This window comes from Bos indicus, chromosome 7 (genome assembly GCF_029378745.1).
Source record: "Bos indicus isolate NIAB-ARS_2022 breed Sahiwal x Tharparkar chromosome 7, NIAB-ARS_B.indTharparkar_mat_pri_1.0, whole genome shotgun sequence".
NCBI classification, from domain to species: Eukaryota; Metazoa; Chordata; class Mammalia; order Artiodactyla; family Bovidae; genus Bos; species Bos indicus.
The window spans coordinates 52,676,764-52,694,193 of record NC_091766.1 but is presented as its reverse complement, the minus strand read 5'-3'; the positions used below and the strand labels follow the sequence as shown (position 1 = coordinate 52,694,193).

At 47.7% G+C, this 17,430-nt stretch overlaps 1 protein-coding gene across 2 annotated transcripts; it reads right to left on the bottom strand.

Moving 5' to 3' along the window:
* Nucleotides 1–370: 370 nt before the first annotated feature.
* DELE1 (DAP3 binding cell death enhancer 1) lies at nucleotides 371–15,861 on the bottom strand. Of its 2 annotated transcripts, XM_019965133.2 has the most exons (13): nucleotides 14,928–15,083; nucleotides 14,126–14,240; nucleotides 13,912–14,035; nucleotides 12,288–12,435; nucleotides 10,625–10,786; nucleotides 10,281–10,369; nucleotides 10,084–10,180; nucleotides 6,915–7,057; nucleotides 5,606–5,764; nucleotides 5,420–5,512; nucleotides 2,878–3,037; nucleotides 1,685–1,927; nucleotides 727–946 (listed from the first exon to the last, which is right to left on the bottom strand). In XM_019965133.2, exons 1-12 carry the CDS (start codon nucleotides 14,956–14,958, stop codon nucleotides 1,686–1,688), a joined length of 1,563 nt encoding a protein of 520 aa, XP_019820692.1. In that variant the 5' UTR covers nucleotides 14,959–15,083; the 3' UTR covers nucleotides 727–946; nucleotide 1,685. The 2 variants fall into 2 exon arrangements, with proteins under 2 accessions (XP_019820691.2, XP_019820692.1); XM_019965132.2 differs by lacking the exon at nucleotides 1,685–1,927 and having other exon boundaries at nucleotides 371–946; nucleotides 14,928–15,861.
* Between the last annotated feature and the right edge of the window lie 1,569 nt (nucleotides 15,862–17,430).

The following is a 17,430-nucleotide window of genomic DNA, read 5'->3' as shown; positions in this document are numbered from 1 at the left end:
TGTGGAGAACTCCCCTCCTCAGATCCTACCCACTTGGAGCTAGCCATGCTGGGTGGTCTTTCCCATTTGAACAGTTCCTAGGGGCTTGGTCCTCAGTCCTTCCCACCCCGCACCCTCAACCACATCTCTGCTATTGAACTTGGGCTAACATCCAGAAGCCGGGGAACAGCTATGCACAAATTCAGTAATTGGAGTCATTAGCGTTGACTCAGAAATCATTTTTTTCTATGTCTCTCTCTTGGAGAAGCTTTTAAGACCCTTTAAATTGGTTAATGGAGAGTTTAGATATGAGGATGGAGCCTCGGCTTTCAGCTTCCCCTGCCCGTCTCCCTGGCTTTCCCCAACATACTCAAGGGCAAGAGTGATGAGATAATCTCCAGTATCTCTTTTATTAAACTCCCATCCATTTCTGATACAAACCTTTCACAAACGAGGATCTCGAAATCTACACTCTCTGGTACCAAGACTCCGGGGCTCAATCTCCCTCCTGTCGGCAGGACGATAATAAGGCTTTCACATAAAACTGCAGTGACAACTGTACAAAAGAGCCCTGGGCCAGGGCTCAAGAGGCAGGATTCTAGTCCTGGCCTGATGACTCACAAACCCATGGAAACAGGGCATCACTCTGCCTCCTGGGGCCTGAGTGCGCACCAAGGTCCTTTCGCAGTGAAATGTCCCATCTCAGCCCTGGCGGGTAGGAGGGCAGACGCCGCTGCCCTTGGTCTACAGTTGAGGAAACAACACAGCGAGTCAGGCCACTGCTTCAAGGGGATGTGGCCAGAACCTGGGTCTTTATACACTTCCCTCTTCTTGACTGTGCTGGCCAGGTACTTAAGGTTCTTTGGGGAGGCAGGTAGATAACTGGCCTCTTCTTTGGGATTCAAGTTGTGGTATCTCTCTGAGAACTCGCAGGCTCCATCTTTAGGGCTGAGTGAAGTGTGAAGGCCTGAAAAAGTCAAACAGTTACATCAGGCCTTTGGACACTAAGCTCCTTCCTTCCAAATCAAAGGTGAAATGGAGACAATCATGGATCTAGTGGAAATGAACAAAAGCGGCATGATTCAGCGTTTCCTGAGCTGTAGGCGTTCACGGAAGCACCCCTTTGGATCTGTGCTCCTTTATGCAATGTCACAAGGTTTTTCTCGAACTGGATTCACTATTCTTTAATATCTGTGAGACTATAATATGCTAATCACATTTTATGATATAAACAATACAAATACTAAAATTAAAAAATATTAGCTTGAATGCTACCTAAAATCCTCTTGCGAACCACCAGAGGCACACACATCAGATGCTGGCAAAAAATTATGTAGTCTGAGCCTGAGGAAACTGAGGCCAGGCAAGGGGGAAGGGAAGTGATTTCTCAAAGACAAAGGCCAAGGCAAGGACCAGGGTCTCTGGCCCCTTCAGTATAAAGTTTTCCCCAGGTCAATGAAGGAATCTTTTATGCATAGATGAAATGACTGTGAATGCATCCACAGCTCATTTGTGGGCCTATGAGAAGTGATCGGAGTCATCTATTAGCCATGTACTTGAAATGGCTCAAAAACCTAAGCTCCCATGGAATTTCCACCCCAGAAAGGGATACTGACACCCTATTTTTGTTGCCATCTCACCTCCTTCCTGCCCGCCCCTCCCTCCAGCACCAGTGAGAGGTCCTGGTGACCGCATCTTATCTCACCTTAGCCAAAACCCAGTCTGACGAGACTCCTTTCCAAGGGGTAGGGGTGTTGGGGAATGGCCCTGCTGGGGGCTCCAGGGCTGGTTCGGAGATGCCCGCTTCTACAGAGGAGGCCAAGGTTCCCTGTGCTTGAGGCATGTGGCAGGCAAGAGGCTCCTGCCAGCAGGCTCCTGTTCAGGCTGCAGAGAGAGGGGCTGGAAAACGACTTCAGTCCTCTCACTGCTAGGTCGCTGGGCCCTGGGGCTGCGAGGAGAGGGGAGAGCAACTCTTACCCTGTGTTCTTGGACTTCTACTTTGGAGCAAGGGTTTCTTAAAGGACTTGGCTCCCCTGGCATTGTTCACCAGGTCAGCCAAATTGAGTCAGGGGTGAGCAGGGCTCCCAGAGCCCTAGACTGTAAGTCAGGGCCTGGAGGCAGCCTCAGGATAGTGTCCCTCCTGATGAGTCATCTGAGAGGCCATCACATATTCAACACCTACTATGCGCCGGGCTATGCTAAGCCCTTGGCTGTGATCTCATCTAATCCTCAATGAGTCTCCAGAGATTGATTCCAAGATGGCAGAGTAGAAGGACGTGCCCTCATCTCCTCCTGTGAAAGTACCAATAACTAGCTGTTGAACAATCATCAACAGGAGGACGCGGGAACCCACCAAGAAAAGATACCCCACATCCAAAGACAAAGGAGAAGCTGCAATGAGATGGCAGAAGGGGACACAATCACAATAAAATTAAATCCCATACCCTCCAGGTGGGTGGCCTACAAACTGGAAAATAACTGTATCACAGAAGTTCTCCCACTGTTGTGAAGGTTCTGAGCCCTACATCAGGCTTCCCAGCCCAGCGAACTGGCAAAGGGACTGGGGATCCCCAGGAAATCTGACTTTGAAGGCTGGCGGGATTTGATTACAGGACTTCCACAGGACTGAGGGAAACAGAGACTCCACTCTTAAAGGGCACAAACAACCTAATGAGTTTTCAGACGTGAAGAAACAGAGGTGCAAGAACATGCAGTCCAAGTTCAGTGACAGAGCAGGAGTTAAAACTCAGGTTTGATCTGTCAAACTCAAAAAGCTGGGCTCATACCCACCACGGGAGCAGGAAGTAACAGAGAGACAGAAGGCTACCGTCACCTGCTTCTCTGTCGCAGGGTACTAAGCTCAGGGAGGGACCTGATGACTGTGATTCTCGTCTGTACCTGCTGCCTCCGTGGAGAAGAGGGCCCGCAGCCTCTCCTGGGCGGGCGTGTTCCCCAGAGCTGCTGACTGCTGGTAACATCTCATGGCCTCTCCCAGACTCTTCTGTACCCCAAGGCCCTTCTCATAGCAAATTCCCAAGTGGTATCTGCTCTGTGAGTCCTAAAGGAAGAAACGGACAGACACACAGATGCACACACACGAAGGACTGAGAACTGAAATGCTGGGAGGAATGCAGGAGGAAGGCACAGCAGTCAGCAGGCTGGTGCTTCACCCCCGCAGGGTCAGGCCCAGCCCCGACTCCCTCACTGGACCAAGGGGTCTCAACTCTGAAGAGCCAGAGGCCCAGAACAGAGGAAACAGGGATCCCTCCACCCAGAGCGATTCCAGCCAGAGCAGTGTGGAAACTTGCTGAGGATGGTACTGAGAGTGTCCAGAAGCGAAGTCTGCGAGAGGCACTCAGTCCTGCTATGGGAGCACAAGGAGTCAGGCCCCTAGGTTTGCCTGAAAGAGCCAGGAGCTGTTTCTCCTGGTAGAGGGTAGAGGCTGGGCTTCTGCAAGCCCTATATGCCTTCCTGATCTCTGCCCAAATGGTTACAAAGCCTATGTTACTGAGAACGTGTTCCTCCTCCTTTGAAAGGTTAAAATGCTTTTATCCCTTTCCCTTTGGCTCTGGGTCCTCTCTCTCTCTCGCTGAGAACTAGCAGTATCAGGTAGGGATTAGGAACCCAGTCTGTACAGCCAGATGTCTGAATTCCAGTCTTGGCTTCGCCACTTCCCAGCTGTGTAACTTCAGACATGACAGTCTATGTCTCTGTGCCTGTCTCCTCATCTGTAAAGTGGGACTAAACAGCACCAACCTTATTAACCCTGTGGTTAAGATTAAATGTGTCTTTACATGGAAAGTGTCTAGATTAGTGTTATTGTTATCACACTTGTCATTGCCCACATTGTTAATCTCTCCCTCTCTGTAATAAATATTTCCATTATATTCACCCTCCCAATCATGGTTCCATTTCTCTTCTGCCCTCTAAAGTCAAATTTCTGGAAAGTTTCTGTAACATGTAGACCAGAGTCTATGTAATAAATATGGTAGACTCATGGCTACAGGCCAGGTTAGAACACAGTCAGGTCAAAATACCCATGCTGTTATGCACATACGTGTTATACAACATCCCTTTGTGTACTTTTCCACCTGGCCTACTGGGTGACTAACACAGGCCAGGGTGTCCCCAGGATTGTCCCTCATACGTCCCGAGGCCCACCAGCTCTAGGAAGGCTCTGCAGCTATTTCATGGAAAGGCAGGCACAGAGGCTAGTACTGTTTGATGACACTGGTCCCCTTTTGACGGCTACTACAAATACTTTGGGCTTCCCATGTAGCTCAGTGGTAAAGAATTTGTCTACCAATGCAGGAGAGGTGAGTTCAATCCCTGTGTTGGGAAGATCCCCTGGAGTAGAAAATGGCAACCCACTCCAGTTTTCTTGCCCGGAAAATCTCATGGACAGAGGAGTCTGGCAGGCAAGTCCATGAGGTCACAAAGAGTCAGACATGACTGAGCATGCATGCCACCACTGCAGATACTTTGGACAACACAGAGTGAACAGAGTGAAAAAGAAGTATTCTGATGCCCAAGAGTTCACTGAAGCCATCACCATGTTGGCCAGAAAGCAAAGAGGAGCATCAGCCCTTATGCAGGGAAATTCTAGTACATGGCTACTGCTGGCTTTAATTCAGGGCTCCTGGTCCTTCAAGATACAACTCAAAAAATATATACACTGGTCAGAGACACTTGAGGATACAGCAGACCCACAGATGTCTTTTCAGTGATTCACAGTGACATAAAGCTCTGAAATTTCCTGCATTAAAAATATCTGTTTAACTCAATATTTCCTGAACCTATCTGAACATTTTTTCCTTTTATTATTTATGCTAATGCTCTCTGGAACAGACTCTGGGTCATGCTACCTGGATGCCAATCCCTAATTCATAGACAACCAGACATCCTCTACCCCCCAAACTGCTCAATGTCTTCATCTCACGTGTCTTCTGACTTCCCTGGACTAAGTTCCTTGTGATGGTACACCTGTTATGTGTGTGCTTTACAAAATGCTTTCACACTTATTATCTCAGTTAGATTCTGATCCTTACGACAACCCTGTGAAGCGGTAGGCAGGTCAGGCAGGCATTATTACTCCAATCTTAGAGATGAGGAAAAACAAGTGACCAGCTCAGTAGTATGCTAGTAAATGTCTAACAACTAGCTCTCTAAGGAGAAAAGCCCTGCTATGTAGCATTTGGCAATTCTGTGGTGCTAATGCTCCTCCCACAGCTGATTTCAAGCTAATGACAATTCTTCTACGCTCTTGTGAGCTGACATCAGCACACCACTGCCCAAGGGGCACACAGTAAGTTAGCGAGAGTTAAGGCTTGAAGCCGGCCCAATGCTCCTATCAACCTTCTTCTAAGCATGGTACCCATTCCCAAATCCCTTCCTCTATCCGATTTGACCCCCATCATGCCTGGATATGGAGACCTCATACCCCATTGTTGGCTGCAAGCCAAAGATATTTCACAGCTCTCCGCTCGTCCACGTAGGGCTCCTTGGTGAAAAGCACCCCGAGGAAAGCTTGGGCCTGTGGTCAAGGAGGAAGGAAAAAGGTATCCTGGTTACTGCCTAGTTCCACATGCCCCAAGTACCCAGGAAAGACCCTACCAATGGCACTCACCTCTCGTAAGCCTGAGTCTGCAGCCCGCTTCAGCATGGACACTGCCCTCTGCCGCTCAGGGTCCCACGAGGAGCCTGGGTCTTGTAGCAGGCACCTTGCATAGCGGTACTGAGCCAGGTTGTGGCCCTGGCTGGCAGCCAATTGGTAATAAAAGGCTGCCTGGGGTGAAGGGAAAAGTAGCCAGTCAACTGAGAACTCTGTAGGCTGCCTTTTTTTGGAATGAAGTTTTAAAAAGTTATTTTAATTAAATAATATATAATCATTGTATCAATAGATTAGTCAGAAAATACAAATAAGTCAAAAATAGAAATAAAATTCCAAGAAATCCTACCTTCTGAAGATCGTTCTCAGTTAATATTTTAGTGTACAGCCTTCCCCCATATGCTATAATATTAACATATATATACACATTATATATGTATTCACACACACATATCTAAGTGTGTGTGTGTGTGTATGTAGGGATAGAGAGAACTACACTATTTTGTAACCTATTCTTTTTTCACTTAACACTACACCCTGGTGGTTCAGTGATAAAGAATCCACCTGCCAATGCAAGAAATATAGGTTCGATCCCTGGTCAGAGAAGATCCTACATGCTGCAGATCAACCAAGCCTATGCGCCACAACTATTGAGCCTGCACTCTATAGAGTCCTGGAGCTGCAATTACTGAAGCCCATGCACCCTAGAGCCCATGTTCTGCAACAAGAGAAGCCACCACGATGGCTTTGTTGTACTGCAACAAAGAGCAGCCCCCGGTCTCTGCAACTAGAGACAAGCCCATGCAACAATGAAGACCCAACACAGACAAAAATAAAGAAATAAAATAAATAAAACTGTTTAAAAAGCTGTTAGTTTAAAAAAAGTAATACACCATGAATACCTTCCCCTATAAATAAATATAGCTATAGTACATCATTTTTAAGGCCAACATAGATGTTACTAACCAATTCTCTATTGAAGGAACTTCAAATTGCTTCCTTTTTTTGGGCCATCATATAAAATTCTAAGAAATAACATTCTTATGTACAGCATCTTTGCCTACCCTACTTATTAGAATTAATTAATCCATTCATCAAGGTAACATTCTAGGTCATGAGGATATAGCTGCAAAGAAGAAAGACAAGGCCCCTGGCCTTCCTGTGTTTGGAGTTTAAATTCTGAGAAGCTGGAGACTTATTTATTTTTCCCTCCAGGCTTGGAGAGAGAAGCTGGACTTTCCCAAGCCCTGCCCCCTGCTCATTTCTGCAGGTCACTATGGGCAACGCAGCACAGCAATGGGCCTGGGGGCAGGAGGAGGTGCGGTACCTTGCTGGGGTCCCTGGGGGTGCCCCTGCCATGCTCGTGACACAAGCCCACGTTGTACTGTGCTTTGCTGTAGCCGCGGTCTGCTGCTTTCTGGAAATAAGAAAAGGCTGCCATGTAGTCCCCATTCTTCATGTTCTCTGTCCCTGTAAGAAAGCACAGGGTGTAAACACAGTTTCCTCTGTGAACTTCCCTACATCCTCAGTCAGATACCCAGAGGCTCCTTCCTTTCTTTTTTGTGCTAGACACTTTGCATGTATGTATTTCCATCCTCTGAGTATTTCCATCCTATACTCCATCCTTCTCTTGGGAACAGCATCCTAATTTCCCTTTGGGAACAGCCCTCCCCGCAGTGCTGTCAATCAGTGTGTGTCTGCTCTTCCCAACCAATGAGACCCTCTCTAAGGAATCTGAATCTGAATCTTGAATCTGATCTCTCCTGTTGCAACAGGATAGAGAACAGCCCCTGCAGGTTATTCTGATGGCAGCACTCTGCAGACACTGATGCTCAGTTACTACCCTCTAGATTTCTGGAGCCTCTCTGATTCCTGTCCTTTCTGATTCCTTGGCAGGAAGCTATAGATCCCAATAGATTCCTTTTGTGCTTAGGTTAGCCAAAGTGGGTTTAGGCTGCTTGTCACCAATGTAAGATAACTGATAGAGCTGATACTGTTAATCCTGCTTTATGAGAAAACTGTGAGAGATAATATAAGAGAGCCCAGCTCCAAAGCCCATGTTCTTTTTATCATCCGAACAAAAAGGAAAACAGGGAAGAGGCTGGGCACGGCCTACTCTCAACTCTAAGCCTGTTTTTCCTGCCTGGGATGCCTTTTTCTGCCTCCATCATCAGGCCGTCCCAACCTGCTTCTGCTCTAGAATCTTCAGACCACACTCAAGCTTTAAACACTCTTCTGGCACTTACTTCATATATAAGCCTTTTTCTAGGAACTAAACTGTTTCGAGAGTACAAGCCCTGTCTCCTCAATTAGACTGTAAAATCCCGGAGGCAGAAGCAGAAAAAGAATGTAGAAGAAATAACTCTGCATAGGGTGAAAGCTCTATACAGATGCAAAATATGATTATGGCTTACGCTCCCTTTGTGCTCTGCCACAGTGCTGAGCACTTGCTGAATAAATGAATATGTATATGAAGGAAGGAATGGGCAAGAAAATTCTCAGAAGACTGTCTGCCCATCAAAAATCACAAAAAGCTAATGAGGTGGAAGCTGGGTTCCATTCAGCTAGCAGTGAATGAGTCACCTCCTGACTGCCTGAAAACTCACTGTCAAGGGTTCACAGAGCCCTCTGTCCTTGAGGAGGAGACTCCAGAGGGCAAAGGATTCTACCCTGTCTCCATTCCCCACACTGGCTCCTCTGCCTCTAACCTAGACCAAGTCACTATCACATTTTGTTTAACCCTCAGCTCCAAGCTAGTTTCCTGTTTCCCTTCTGGCATTCCTATGATCCACATCTGTCTACACAGCAGGCAGAAATTTTTTCTTTTTTTTTTTTTTAATTTGGCTGTACTTACATCATGCAGGATCTAATTCCCTGACCAGGGATCGAAAGAAGGCTCCCTGAATTGGGAGCACAGAGTCTTTACCTCACTAGACCACCAAGGAAGTCCCACAGGCAGAGAGATCTTTGAAAAAGTAGATCAGATCACATCACTGCCCCCGCTTCCTGCTGCAGTACAAAAGCCCTCCAGTGGCTTCCTGTCTTACCCACTGTGGCTCAGAGGTCTGATCTGATCTGGCCCCTGCCTGTTTCTCTAATTTCATCTCTTTCTACTCTCCTGGTGATCCCTGAGCTCCAGCCACATTCACCGTTTTTTCCCTTTAAACAAAACTCAATCCTGCCTCAGGACCTTTGCACTTGCTATTCCCACAGCTTGAAAGCTTTCTCCAAACAGAAACAAGACTGGCTTATTTTTGTCAGCCAGGTCAAGGATCTTTCCATCTATGATTCAGTCAGATCAAGGCCTTCCAAATCAGAGCTGCTCCTTGCCCAAGTCACTAATGCATCCCCCTGTGTAATTTTCTCCATAAGATTTATTATCAACTGAAATTCTCTTTTTTGTTTGTCAATTTTTGTTTTTCTCTTCCTCAGCTCACACAACAGCTCCATGAGAGTAAGGACTTTGTCTTGTGAATCACCGTGTCTCCAACAACTAAAACAGGGCTTAGCAAAGGTGACTGTTTAATACATCTGTACTGAATGAATCCCAGCCTTTTACCCACAGGCTCATTAGACTCCAAGAGATGCTGCTGGGGGTCTGGGTCTCCACATGAGAAGGCCTGAAACAAGCCAGGTCACTGTGGTGAATAGGACAAATGTTGAGAGGTATCTGGGTCTCCAGATGTGGGTAAGTAAGGGCACTTGAGGGCCTGCACCAAACCTCAGGAGACTGTCTTTGCCTAAGTGTGGCAAAAAATTCAAGGTATCATTGCAAGATTTTTCTCCTTCTTACACAGTAACAGAATTTCCAGGTAAGCACATGGTCGTTCAGCTAATGACTACATTTCCCAGGCTCCTCTGAGACTAGATATAACTTCAAGTCTTCATTCTGGACAATAATCTGTGCAACTTCTAGGTTGGGAAGGAGTGGTTCTTCAGCTTTCTCACCTTTCCCCTTCCAGCTGGATAGTATTTGCATATGAGGCAAATGGGACCTTTAGCCTGTTTTAAGAATGGCAGAACTATTGGACTGAGACTAGGTCCCTGACACCACTGAGCCATTATGCCAGCTTTGGTCGACATACCTTGGAGAAAACAAACTCTCTCATGTTTATTTCGGAGAAGGCAATGGCACCCCACTCCAGTATTCTTGCCTGAAAAATACCATGGACAGAGGAGCCTGGTAGGCTGCAGTCCATGGGGTTGCTAAGAGTTGGACTCAACTGAGTGATTTCACTTTCACTTTTCACTTTCATGCATTGGAGACGGAAATGGCAACCCGCTCCAGTGTTCTTGCCTGGAGAATCCCAGGGACGGGGAAGCCTGGTGGGCTGCTGTCTATGGGGTCACACAGAGTCAGACACGACTGAAGCAACTTAGCAGCATGTTTATTTATGTTATTATTAGGCCATTTGCTGCCCTGACCTTATTTGACCTACCCCATATCTTTCCCATTTTCCCATCTGCCTTCCTTGAGGCAGGGTCCACCCAGTTACCTAGGAAGTTGAAAGCGATGGAAACACTGAGCTGGAAGAGCTGCTGAATGGAAGTCATGGCCTCCTCGAGGGAAAGACTTTTTGATTTCTCTTGTTCCTGGGGAAGAAACATAGACTCATCATGGGACAGTTCCCTGGGAGTGCTGCCTGTCTAGGGAAATGTTACGGGGATCCAGGTGGCCACATCTGGACAATACCTGCTTTTCGTCAGTGGGCTGAGGTTGGGCCGGCTTTGCCTTGGACTTGAAGCTACTGCTGGCATGCAGGAAGCTGATGTCACTGGGATCTGCGAGGGAAAGGGCAAAGGAGGAAGGTGTTATTTCTTTTTTCTCCCACTCTCCCAGTGCCCCCAGCCTTCCAGCCAGCACCACCGCCAAGAACCAAAATAATTCCAAATTGCCCCAGAAAGCATGAGGACTCACAAGAATGACAATTCCCTTAGCTGGCATATGCAGCAACAAAAGTCCATCTGCCCAATTCCCCACCCCCACCCCACCCCACCCCACCACAGATCTTCTGCTTTTAGTAGCTGGGGCCATACCTTCCTCAGAGGGATCCTGATGCCTGGCTGCTCTCAAGGAGCTGGGTGAAGCGACGCTTTTAGGCTGAGTGGAGGATTCATCCTGGCCCAGCCTGCATTCCCCGAGATCAGTGTGCCTGGGAGCTGGGCTATCAGGGCTGGGCAGAATGTGCCTCCGCAGTGCTAGAAAGAGCCAGTGAGAACAGTCACACCAGAAGGGGATCAGTTCAGGGCTTCCCTGGCCATCCAGAGGTTAAGACTCTGTGTTTCCAATGCAGGGGGCGTCGGTTCGCCCGGTTGGGGAACTAAGATCCCACATGTGATACAGCCAAATAAATAAAATTAAAAAAAAAAAAAAGAAGAAGGGGATCGGTTTCCTCTACTGGGACTGACTGAGCTCTCCCTGAGATTTTAGGGGCCAAAGGAAGAATCTGGAAACTCCTGAGATATGTCCATCACATGCCTCCTCCTCCATTTCCTTGGCTGGCTTCCCTCCACTGGGGTGGAAAGAGGCCCACATTTCTGCTGATACCCACATCCCTCAAGCATAAATCTCTCCTTGGCTTGAATTCTTTCAGCCGCAGGGAGGCATCTACTTTATTCACTCTTCTAGCCCGGCACTTAGCACTTGGTTTGATGGTAATATTGATAATGATTGTAGTCATAATAATAAAGGCAAGAACTTAAAGTGATACTTACTGAGTGCTTACTACATGCCAGGCACTGTTCTAAGTCCTCCACATGTATTGACTCATTTAGTCCTTCCAAGAAACCTATGGGGTGTGTTTTATTATTTCCTCATTTTACAGGTGAAAAAACGGAGGCACAGGAAGTTAAGTGATTCATCAAGGGATTGCCCTGGTGGTCCAGTGATTAAGAATCCACCTTCCAATGCAGGGAACACATGTTTGATCCCTGGTCTGGGAACTAAGAACCCACGTGCTCTAGGGCACTGAGTACTGCAACTAATACCAAACATGGCCAAAAATAAGTAATTTTTTTTTTTAAGTAATTTGTTCAGGGACACAAAACTAGTTTCAGCAGTTCTGGGCTGGAATCCTGACAGTATGACTCTAGACCTGTAACCATGACACTGCACTGCACTGCCTCTGTTCCATGGCACATGATAGCCATTCAATAAGGTGGCTCAGTTGGTAAAGAATCCACCAGCAACTGCTGGTGGGTACTGCTTGCAATACAGGAGACCAGAGCTCGATCCCTGAGTCAGGAAGATCCCCTAGAGAAGGTAATGGCAACCCATTCCAGTATTCTTGCCTGGAAAATCCCATGGACAGATAAGCCTGGCGGGCTATAGTCCATGGGGTCACAAAAGTTGGAAACAACTTAGCAACTAAGCCACCACCACAAAGATTCACTTTTTAATGAATGACTAACCAGAGAATAACCTAAATGGCTGAGAACTGGGCAGAGAGCCACACCTAGAATCTAAAATCTCCTGGACCCCTGCACGGCTCCCTCCATGGAAGGTGAGGGGAGGACCCTGGAGGCAGGTGTGGCCCACACCCTGGGTGGATAGAACTTCCTCCCATTCCCCTTCCTCTGACTGCAGATAGGAAAGGCAAGGAGCCTCTGATGGCTCTTTTCCTGAGGTGTGTCCAGAGATGCTTCCTAGCCCAGAGAAACTCCCAGCCCAGCCATTCTGTCCCTGGGACCGAGAACTCACAGGAACAAGGGTGCCTCAAGGGAGATGAGAGGAAGCGGTCCAACGGACTGCACCAAGAGCAGTGCTCCACTCGCCAAGGTCCTGCTGGCAGGGATGTCTGGAAGTGGATCTGCCTCGCCAGCTGCAGGGCCAATACGGCCAGAGTGCCCTGGGGAAGACAGCATATAATGGACACAGCTCTCCATCGATCAACTCCTGCAGTCCAATGCCACTCCCTTGAGAAGCCTTTCCTGATTTCTGGCTGTGACCGATTGCCCACCACACACTCTCACAAGCACCCAAACTTCCCCTGTGGAGCCCAGATCACACTGGTACTTAAACAGTCATCTCTGCAATTATCCATCAAGGTCTGTCTCTCCTGTTAGTCTCTAAGCACTACAAGGGCAGGAACCATGTCTGTTTTGCTCACCTATGTATTCCTAATAGACCATAGATATAGTCTAGTAGATATAGACTTATCTATCCATCTATCTATATAATCTAGTAGATACAGGCACCTAATAGATACAGCACTAATAAATAAATGTTGAATAGATGAATGAGTGAGTGACTGAATAAACAAGGTCAGGCTTTTTCACATGCGCAGTAGTGACAGAGCTCAGGGGTGACATCAGGACCCCTGAGATCCAGACCCAGTTTATAGAAGGACTCACTACAGGATCACCCTAGGGTTCATATCATTGACACAATGGGAAAACCCCCCTCTCCAGGATGTGTTGTGCCCCTAGGCCACAGCTCCCCAGCGAGAAGCGCCCTTGGTGTGGAGACATTCCAGGCTCAGCTCTGCTGATGACACCAAATTAAAGATTAGAAATCTGAGGCTCAGAGAGGTCAAACCTCGTGCCCAAAGTACATAGCATGAAAGGGAGAGGGATGAGAAATGATGGACATGAGAATGATGTGAGTGCCAACTTCATTTAGAGTATCTTAAAAACAGAACCTGAGAGGCAAAGATTCTGCCCTGATAGACCTCCTGTCAGCTCATGTTACTAAACCTCTGTCTTTATAGATCAGAGTCAACAAATATTTACTAAGTAACTGTTACAGGCCAGGATGTGTACTGAGTGCTTTCACAAGCTATACTAGATACAGCAACCAAGGCACAGACCATAGTAGCTAACAGCATGAGCTCCAGAGTAAAATCTGGTTCTTCTACTTAATAGCTGTGTGCTCTTAAGAGTGTTACCTAAACTTTCAGAGCCTGAGTTTCCTCATCTATAAAATGAATATTATATTTCCTCTGTAAAGCTTTGTAAGGATTAATATACAGAGAATCTATTAATAAATAAAAAGTTAGCTATTTAGTAATATTTAGTTGTAAGCGTCATGAAGGGAAGAATCATATCTACTTTGTTCTCTGATATGTCCCTAAGGCATAGCAAAAAATGCCTGGCTCAATGAAGGTGTTCAATAAATCTTTACTGAATAAATGGAGGATTACATACAAGGGGAGCAGGGGGAACAGGATCAGCAATATCTCCCCAAATATGCTCCAACACCATGGGTTACTCAAATTTTGAGTGTGGGCACATTGATGCCCTAGCTCTTGTTTCTAGGCTACACTTCCATACAGGATCATTCTCATCCACAATGAAGGTCAAGGAAAGGACTGGGGAAGCCTTACCCATGATATGGCATCCCACAATGTGTTCCGGGAGCCACGAGCAGACATCCACTGGAAGGCATCCTTCCATCCATGGGACTTTGGGCCCCTGCTTGTGCCTGGGCCAGGGCAGTGGGGGCTGGACCTAGATGTAACAGAGGCTATCAAGTTCTGGCCTAAGTGAGGGTAGAGGGAGGCCAGGGAGCACATGGGTGACAGAATGGCAGTATCTCACCTGTCAAAACTGGGCACAGGAACCAGCAGGTTGGAGGAGGTAGCCTGGGGCCCATCTGGGCTCGAGGACTTGGGGGTCACCCCACGAAGGCCAGGTCCCAGCAGACGGGGAAGAGCTGTACAGGGCAAGGATCAGTTACTTTGACATGAACGGGATTGAGGCAAGGACGTATCCACCAGTCTTCCCTCTGACCCTTGACAGAGCCCCACCCCAGGAACCCAGGAAACACTGGCACTTGCTTCTGCAGAGCTTCTTTAACAAGGATACACGTAAGAATCTTTTGCCTACAACAGATTCCAGCGTGCCACCCCAGAACCAAACAAACCAGGATCATTCAGGGTTGAGCTATTTTGAAAAAGTTCCCTGGGTGATTTCTAGTGCCCTTCTGATAACCACTATTCTAAAAAGACCATTCATTCAAACACAAACTCTCGCTCACAGTTTGGAGCGCTTTGTCTCTATAAATCTTGCGTCTTTCCATTGGCTCCGCCCACTCTGCTGCTCATCTTTCCTGTACTCTGCGCACTAACTCCGGCTACTTGACTCCTCCCCTTCCAATAACTCCACCAACTCCTAGGCTCTACGCTCCACCTTCTTCCCACTAACCACTCCCACACCTCAAATTCCAAAGACACCCCCCCGCCCCCGCCAGACACAGATTGTAGCCCCGCCCCTTACGACGCTACCTCTCCTCCGCTCTAGCACCGCCCACTATTGCTTTTGGCTTGATCCTCCTGGCCGCACACTCCTCAGTTTCAAGTCTCAGGTGCCGTTTAAGATCCGGGGCTCCGACGTCCCTTACCTCGGCCCAGGAGTCCCGGCAGCCGCCACATGTCGTCGCCAGCACCATAGAGCTCGCGGCCGAAAGAGGGAGGCCAAACCACGGGACAACGGCTAGAGTGGCCGCTGTGGCGCCCTCCGAGTGGCCAAGTCCCCTAGAAAGCTCGCTGTCAGCCAATTAGAGGGGAGCCCAGCCGGAAGCACGGCAATCAGCGAAAGGAAGTGGGAGTGTAGGCGTATTTGGGGGTAGCGGAGAGGTGAACTGCGACAAGGGCACGGGGATGTTGCCCCAGTATCCTGTGGAAGAGGTGTCATTTGCTGGCTGCACAAGAATGGGGGGATCGCACAGAGACACGGGGTGGCAGGTGGCGAAGCTGAACCGCCTCAGAAACAGGACCGTTGAGAAGCAGGGCGAGAGCGGCCTCTGTGGTGCTGGACGACCTCGCAGACCCCGTGGAGGCTCAAGGGAGAACAATCTTCCCCAGGCCCCGAGGCTAGAGATGGGAGACACCAGACCCAGTGGGTGGAGGAGAGGAGCCTTAGGGTGCGACGGAGTAAAACAGTAGTCCGAGCTTTCCGCCCGGGGCCATCAGCTTGGAGTTGGAGACCCGGCTCGACTTGATAGGAGATGAAAAACTGCACGTGGGGTTCCGATTCGACTCTGGCTCGGCTTTGTCTCACTGTATACCCTCCGGCCGAGCCCTTCCTTTGTCAGTGCCTCAGTCTGCCCCATGATAGGGTCAGATGGAGTGATCTCACCTGGTCCTTCCTGGTTTGACGGGAACAAATTTCTGGTTTGAATTGCTGCTTTCAAAGAGGAGACTGGCCCCCTCCTGGCCGCCTGTTAATCAGAGCTCTTATCTTCAGTCTAAGCCAGTGTTATCTGTGTATTCTTTCGTTGGGCAAAGAATCAATCCTCTTTCCCCACAGTTGAATCCATGAAATAAAGGATCTCAAATTCAAATGTAAGTTGCTCACACTTTCTCCCTCCTCCCCTCTCCCTGGCAGGTGACTTCTGGGTTGGTGGAAGTCTCTATCTGAGGTAAAAGAGTACCTGGGGGCGGGTAGTGGGGGGTACCTACCTTTAGACCCAGGCATGTGTTATGACAGGTATGTTGATTTGTTTGGCAAATTTTGAGCCATGTGTCAGCCACCATCCTAGAATCTGAGAAGACTGATGAGTAAAAGGTATTTATAGCCTCCAGGAAGACATGGTCTAGTATTTTAAGAGTGGCCTCTGAAGCAGCCCACTCCAGTACTCTTGCCTGGAAAACTCCATGGACTGAGGAGCCTGGTAGGTTACAGTCCATGGGGTCCCAAAGAGTGGGACAGGACTCACCGACTTCACTTTCACTTTCTGGAGTTCCACAAATGGTTCGAATCCCAGCCTTCTTATTTCCTGTTTCGTATTCTTGGGCGGTTTACTTAACCACTTTAAGCCTCGGGTTCTTGATCTATAAAATAGGAAAAATAATACCTCATGCAGTTGTGAGGCTTAAATAACACATTTTAAATGTTTAGTTCCCAACAGATAGTAAAAGCCTAGTAAGTGTAAGTTGGCGTTAGTACAGCAGTAGAGGAAGTGAATAGGCCAAAGGCATAGATATGTTCCAATAGAAGCATGAGCACTGGATTATTGGATACCATGGAAGAATTCAGAAAAGTAGTGCATTTGAGCTGGACCTTTAAATACGAGTAAGAATTCACCAGGTGAAGGGAGAAGGGAAAAAGGATTGCAAGCACAAGAAACTGATGGAGGCCTAGAAGTGTTAATATTGGGAAACTTCAGAAATACGCTTGCTTTGGAATTTGGGGCAGCCACCTTTCACATTCCTTGTGTTGCTGCATCAAAGTAAAATAACAAGCATGCTGGTTCAGGTCTCTTCTTCCTCCTAAGAACTTCTGCCTCCTTCCTTTCAGCGAGAGATGGGGAGGGGGAGTTGGTTTCATTCCTCAAGGCTCAGCCACCTCCAGTTCTTTAGTGACAACTCCTCACCTCCAGTTCTTTAGTGACAACTCCTCAACTGTTCTTCTCCACTTTTCCCAATTCCTGTAGCACTTAGTTTCTTACCACACAATTTAGCAGTAATTATATGTTGTCCTGTTATTTAATTATCTCATTTGTGTAAGTCTAGTCTCCCCTGTTCTCTCCCTCAGGGCAGGGATGGCATTTTCCCATTTTGCGTTCCACATAAGGCTTGACACAAACTGTCAATCTACAGAAGGTGTTCGAAAGATACCCATTGAGTTGACTAGACACTTTGTGCTGATGATTACTTCAGATAAGACCACCAGACCTCAGTCATGGGATTTATTGATTTAAGCGGAAATGTATTTATTCCACATACACTGAAGGCCCTCCGTGTTTAAAATGAGTTGAAAAATTTTGAAGATGATGTCTAGTCCTATTTGTAGAATGGTATTTCGGTGTCCCTTGTCTCTAGAAGCCCGTGAACACTAACAGACCATTTGAGTGAGGGGTACTTGGCGAGGGCAGCTGTCGTCCTCACTGATAGGCCAGATCA

Excerpts from the sequence above, each read along its gene's own strand:
- DELE1 (XM_019965132.2), bottom strand. The coding sequence starts at position 14,958 with ATGTGGCGGCTGCCGGGACTCCTGGGCCGAG. Across the intron at positions 12,436-13,911 it reads TGTGGGATGCCATATCATGG|GGCACTCTGGCCGTATTGGC; the intron begins GTAAGGCTTCCC and ends TGTCTTCCCCAG. Across the intron at positions 3,038-5,419 it reads GGCTTGCAGCCAACAATGGG|GACTCACAGAGCAGATACCA; the intron begins GTATGAGGTCTC and ends TTCTTCCTTTAG.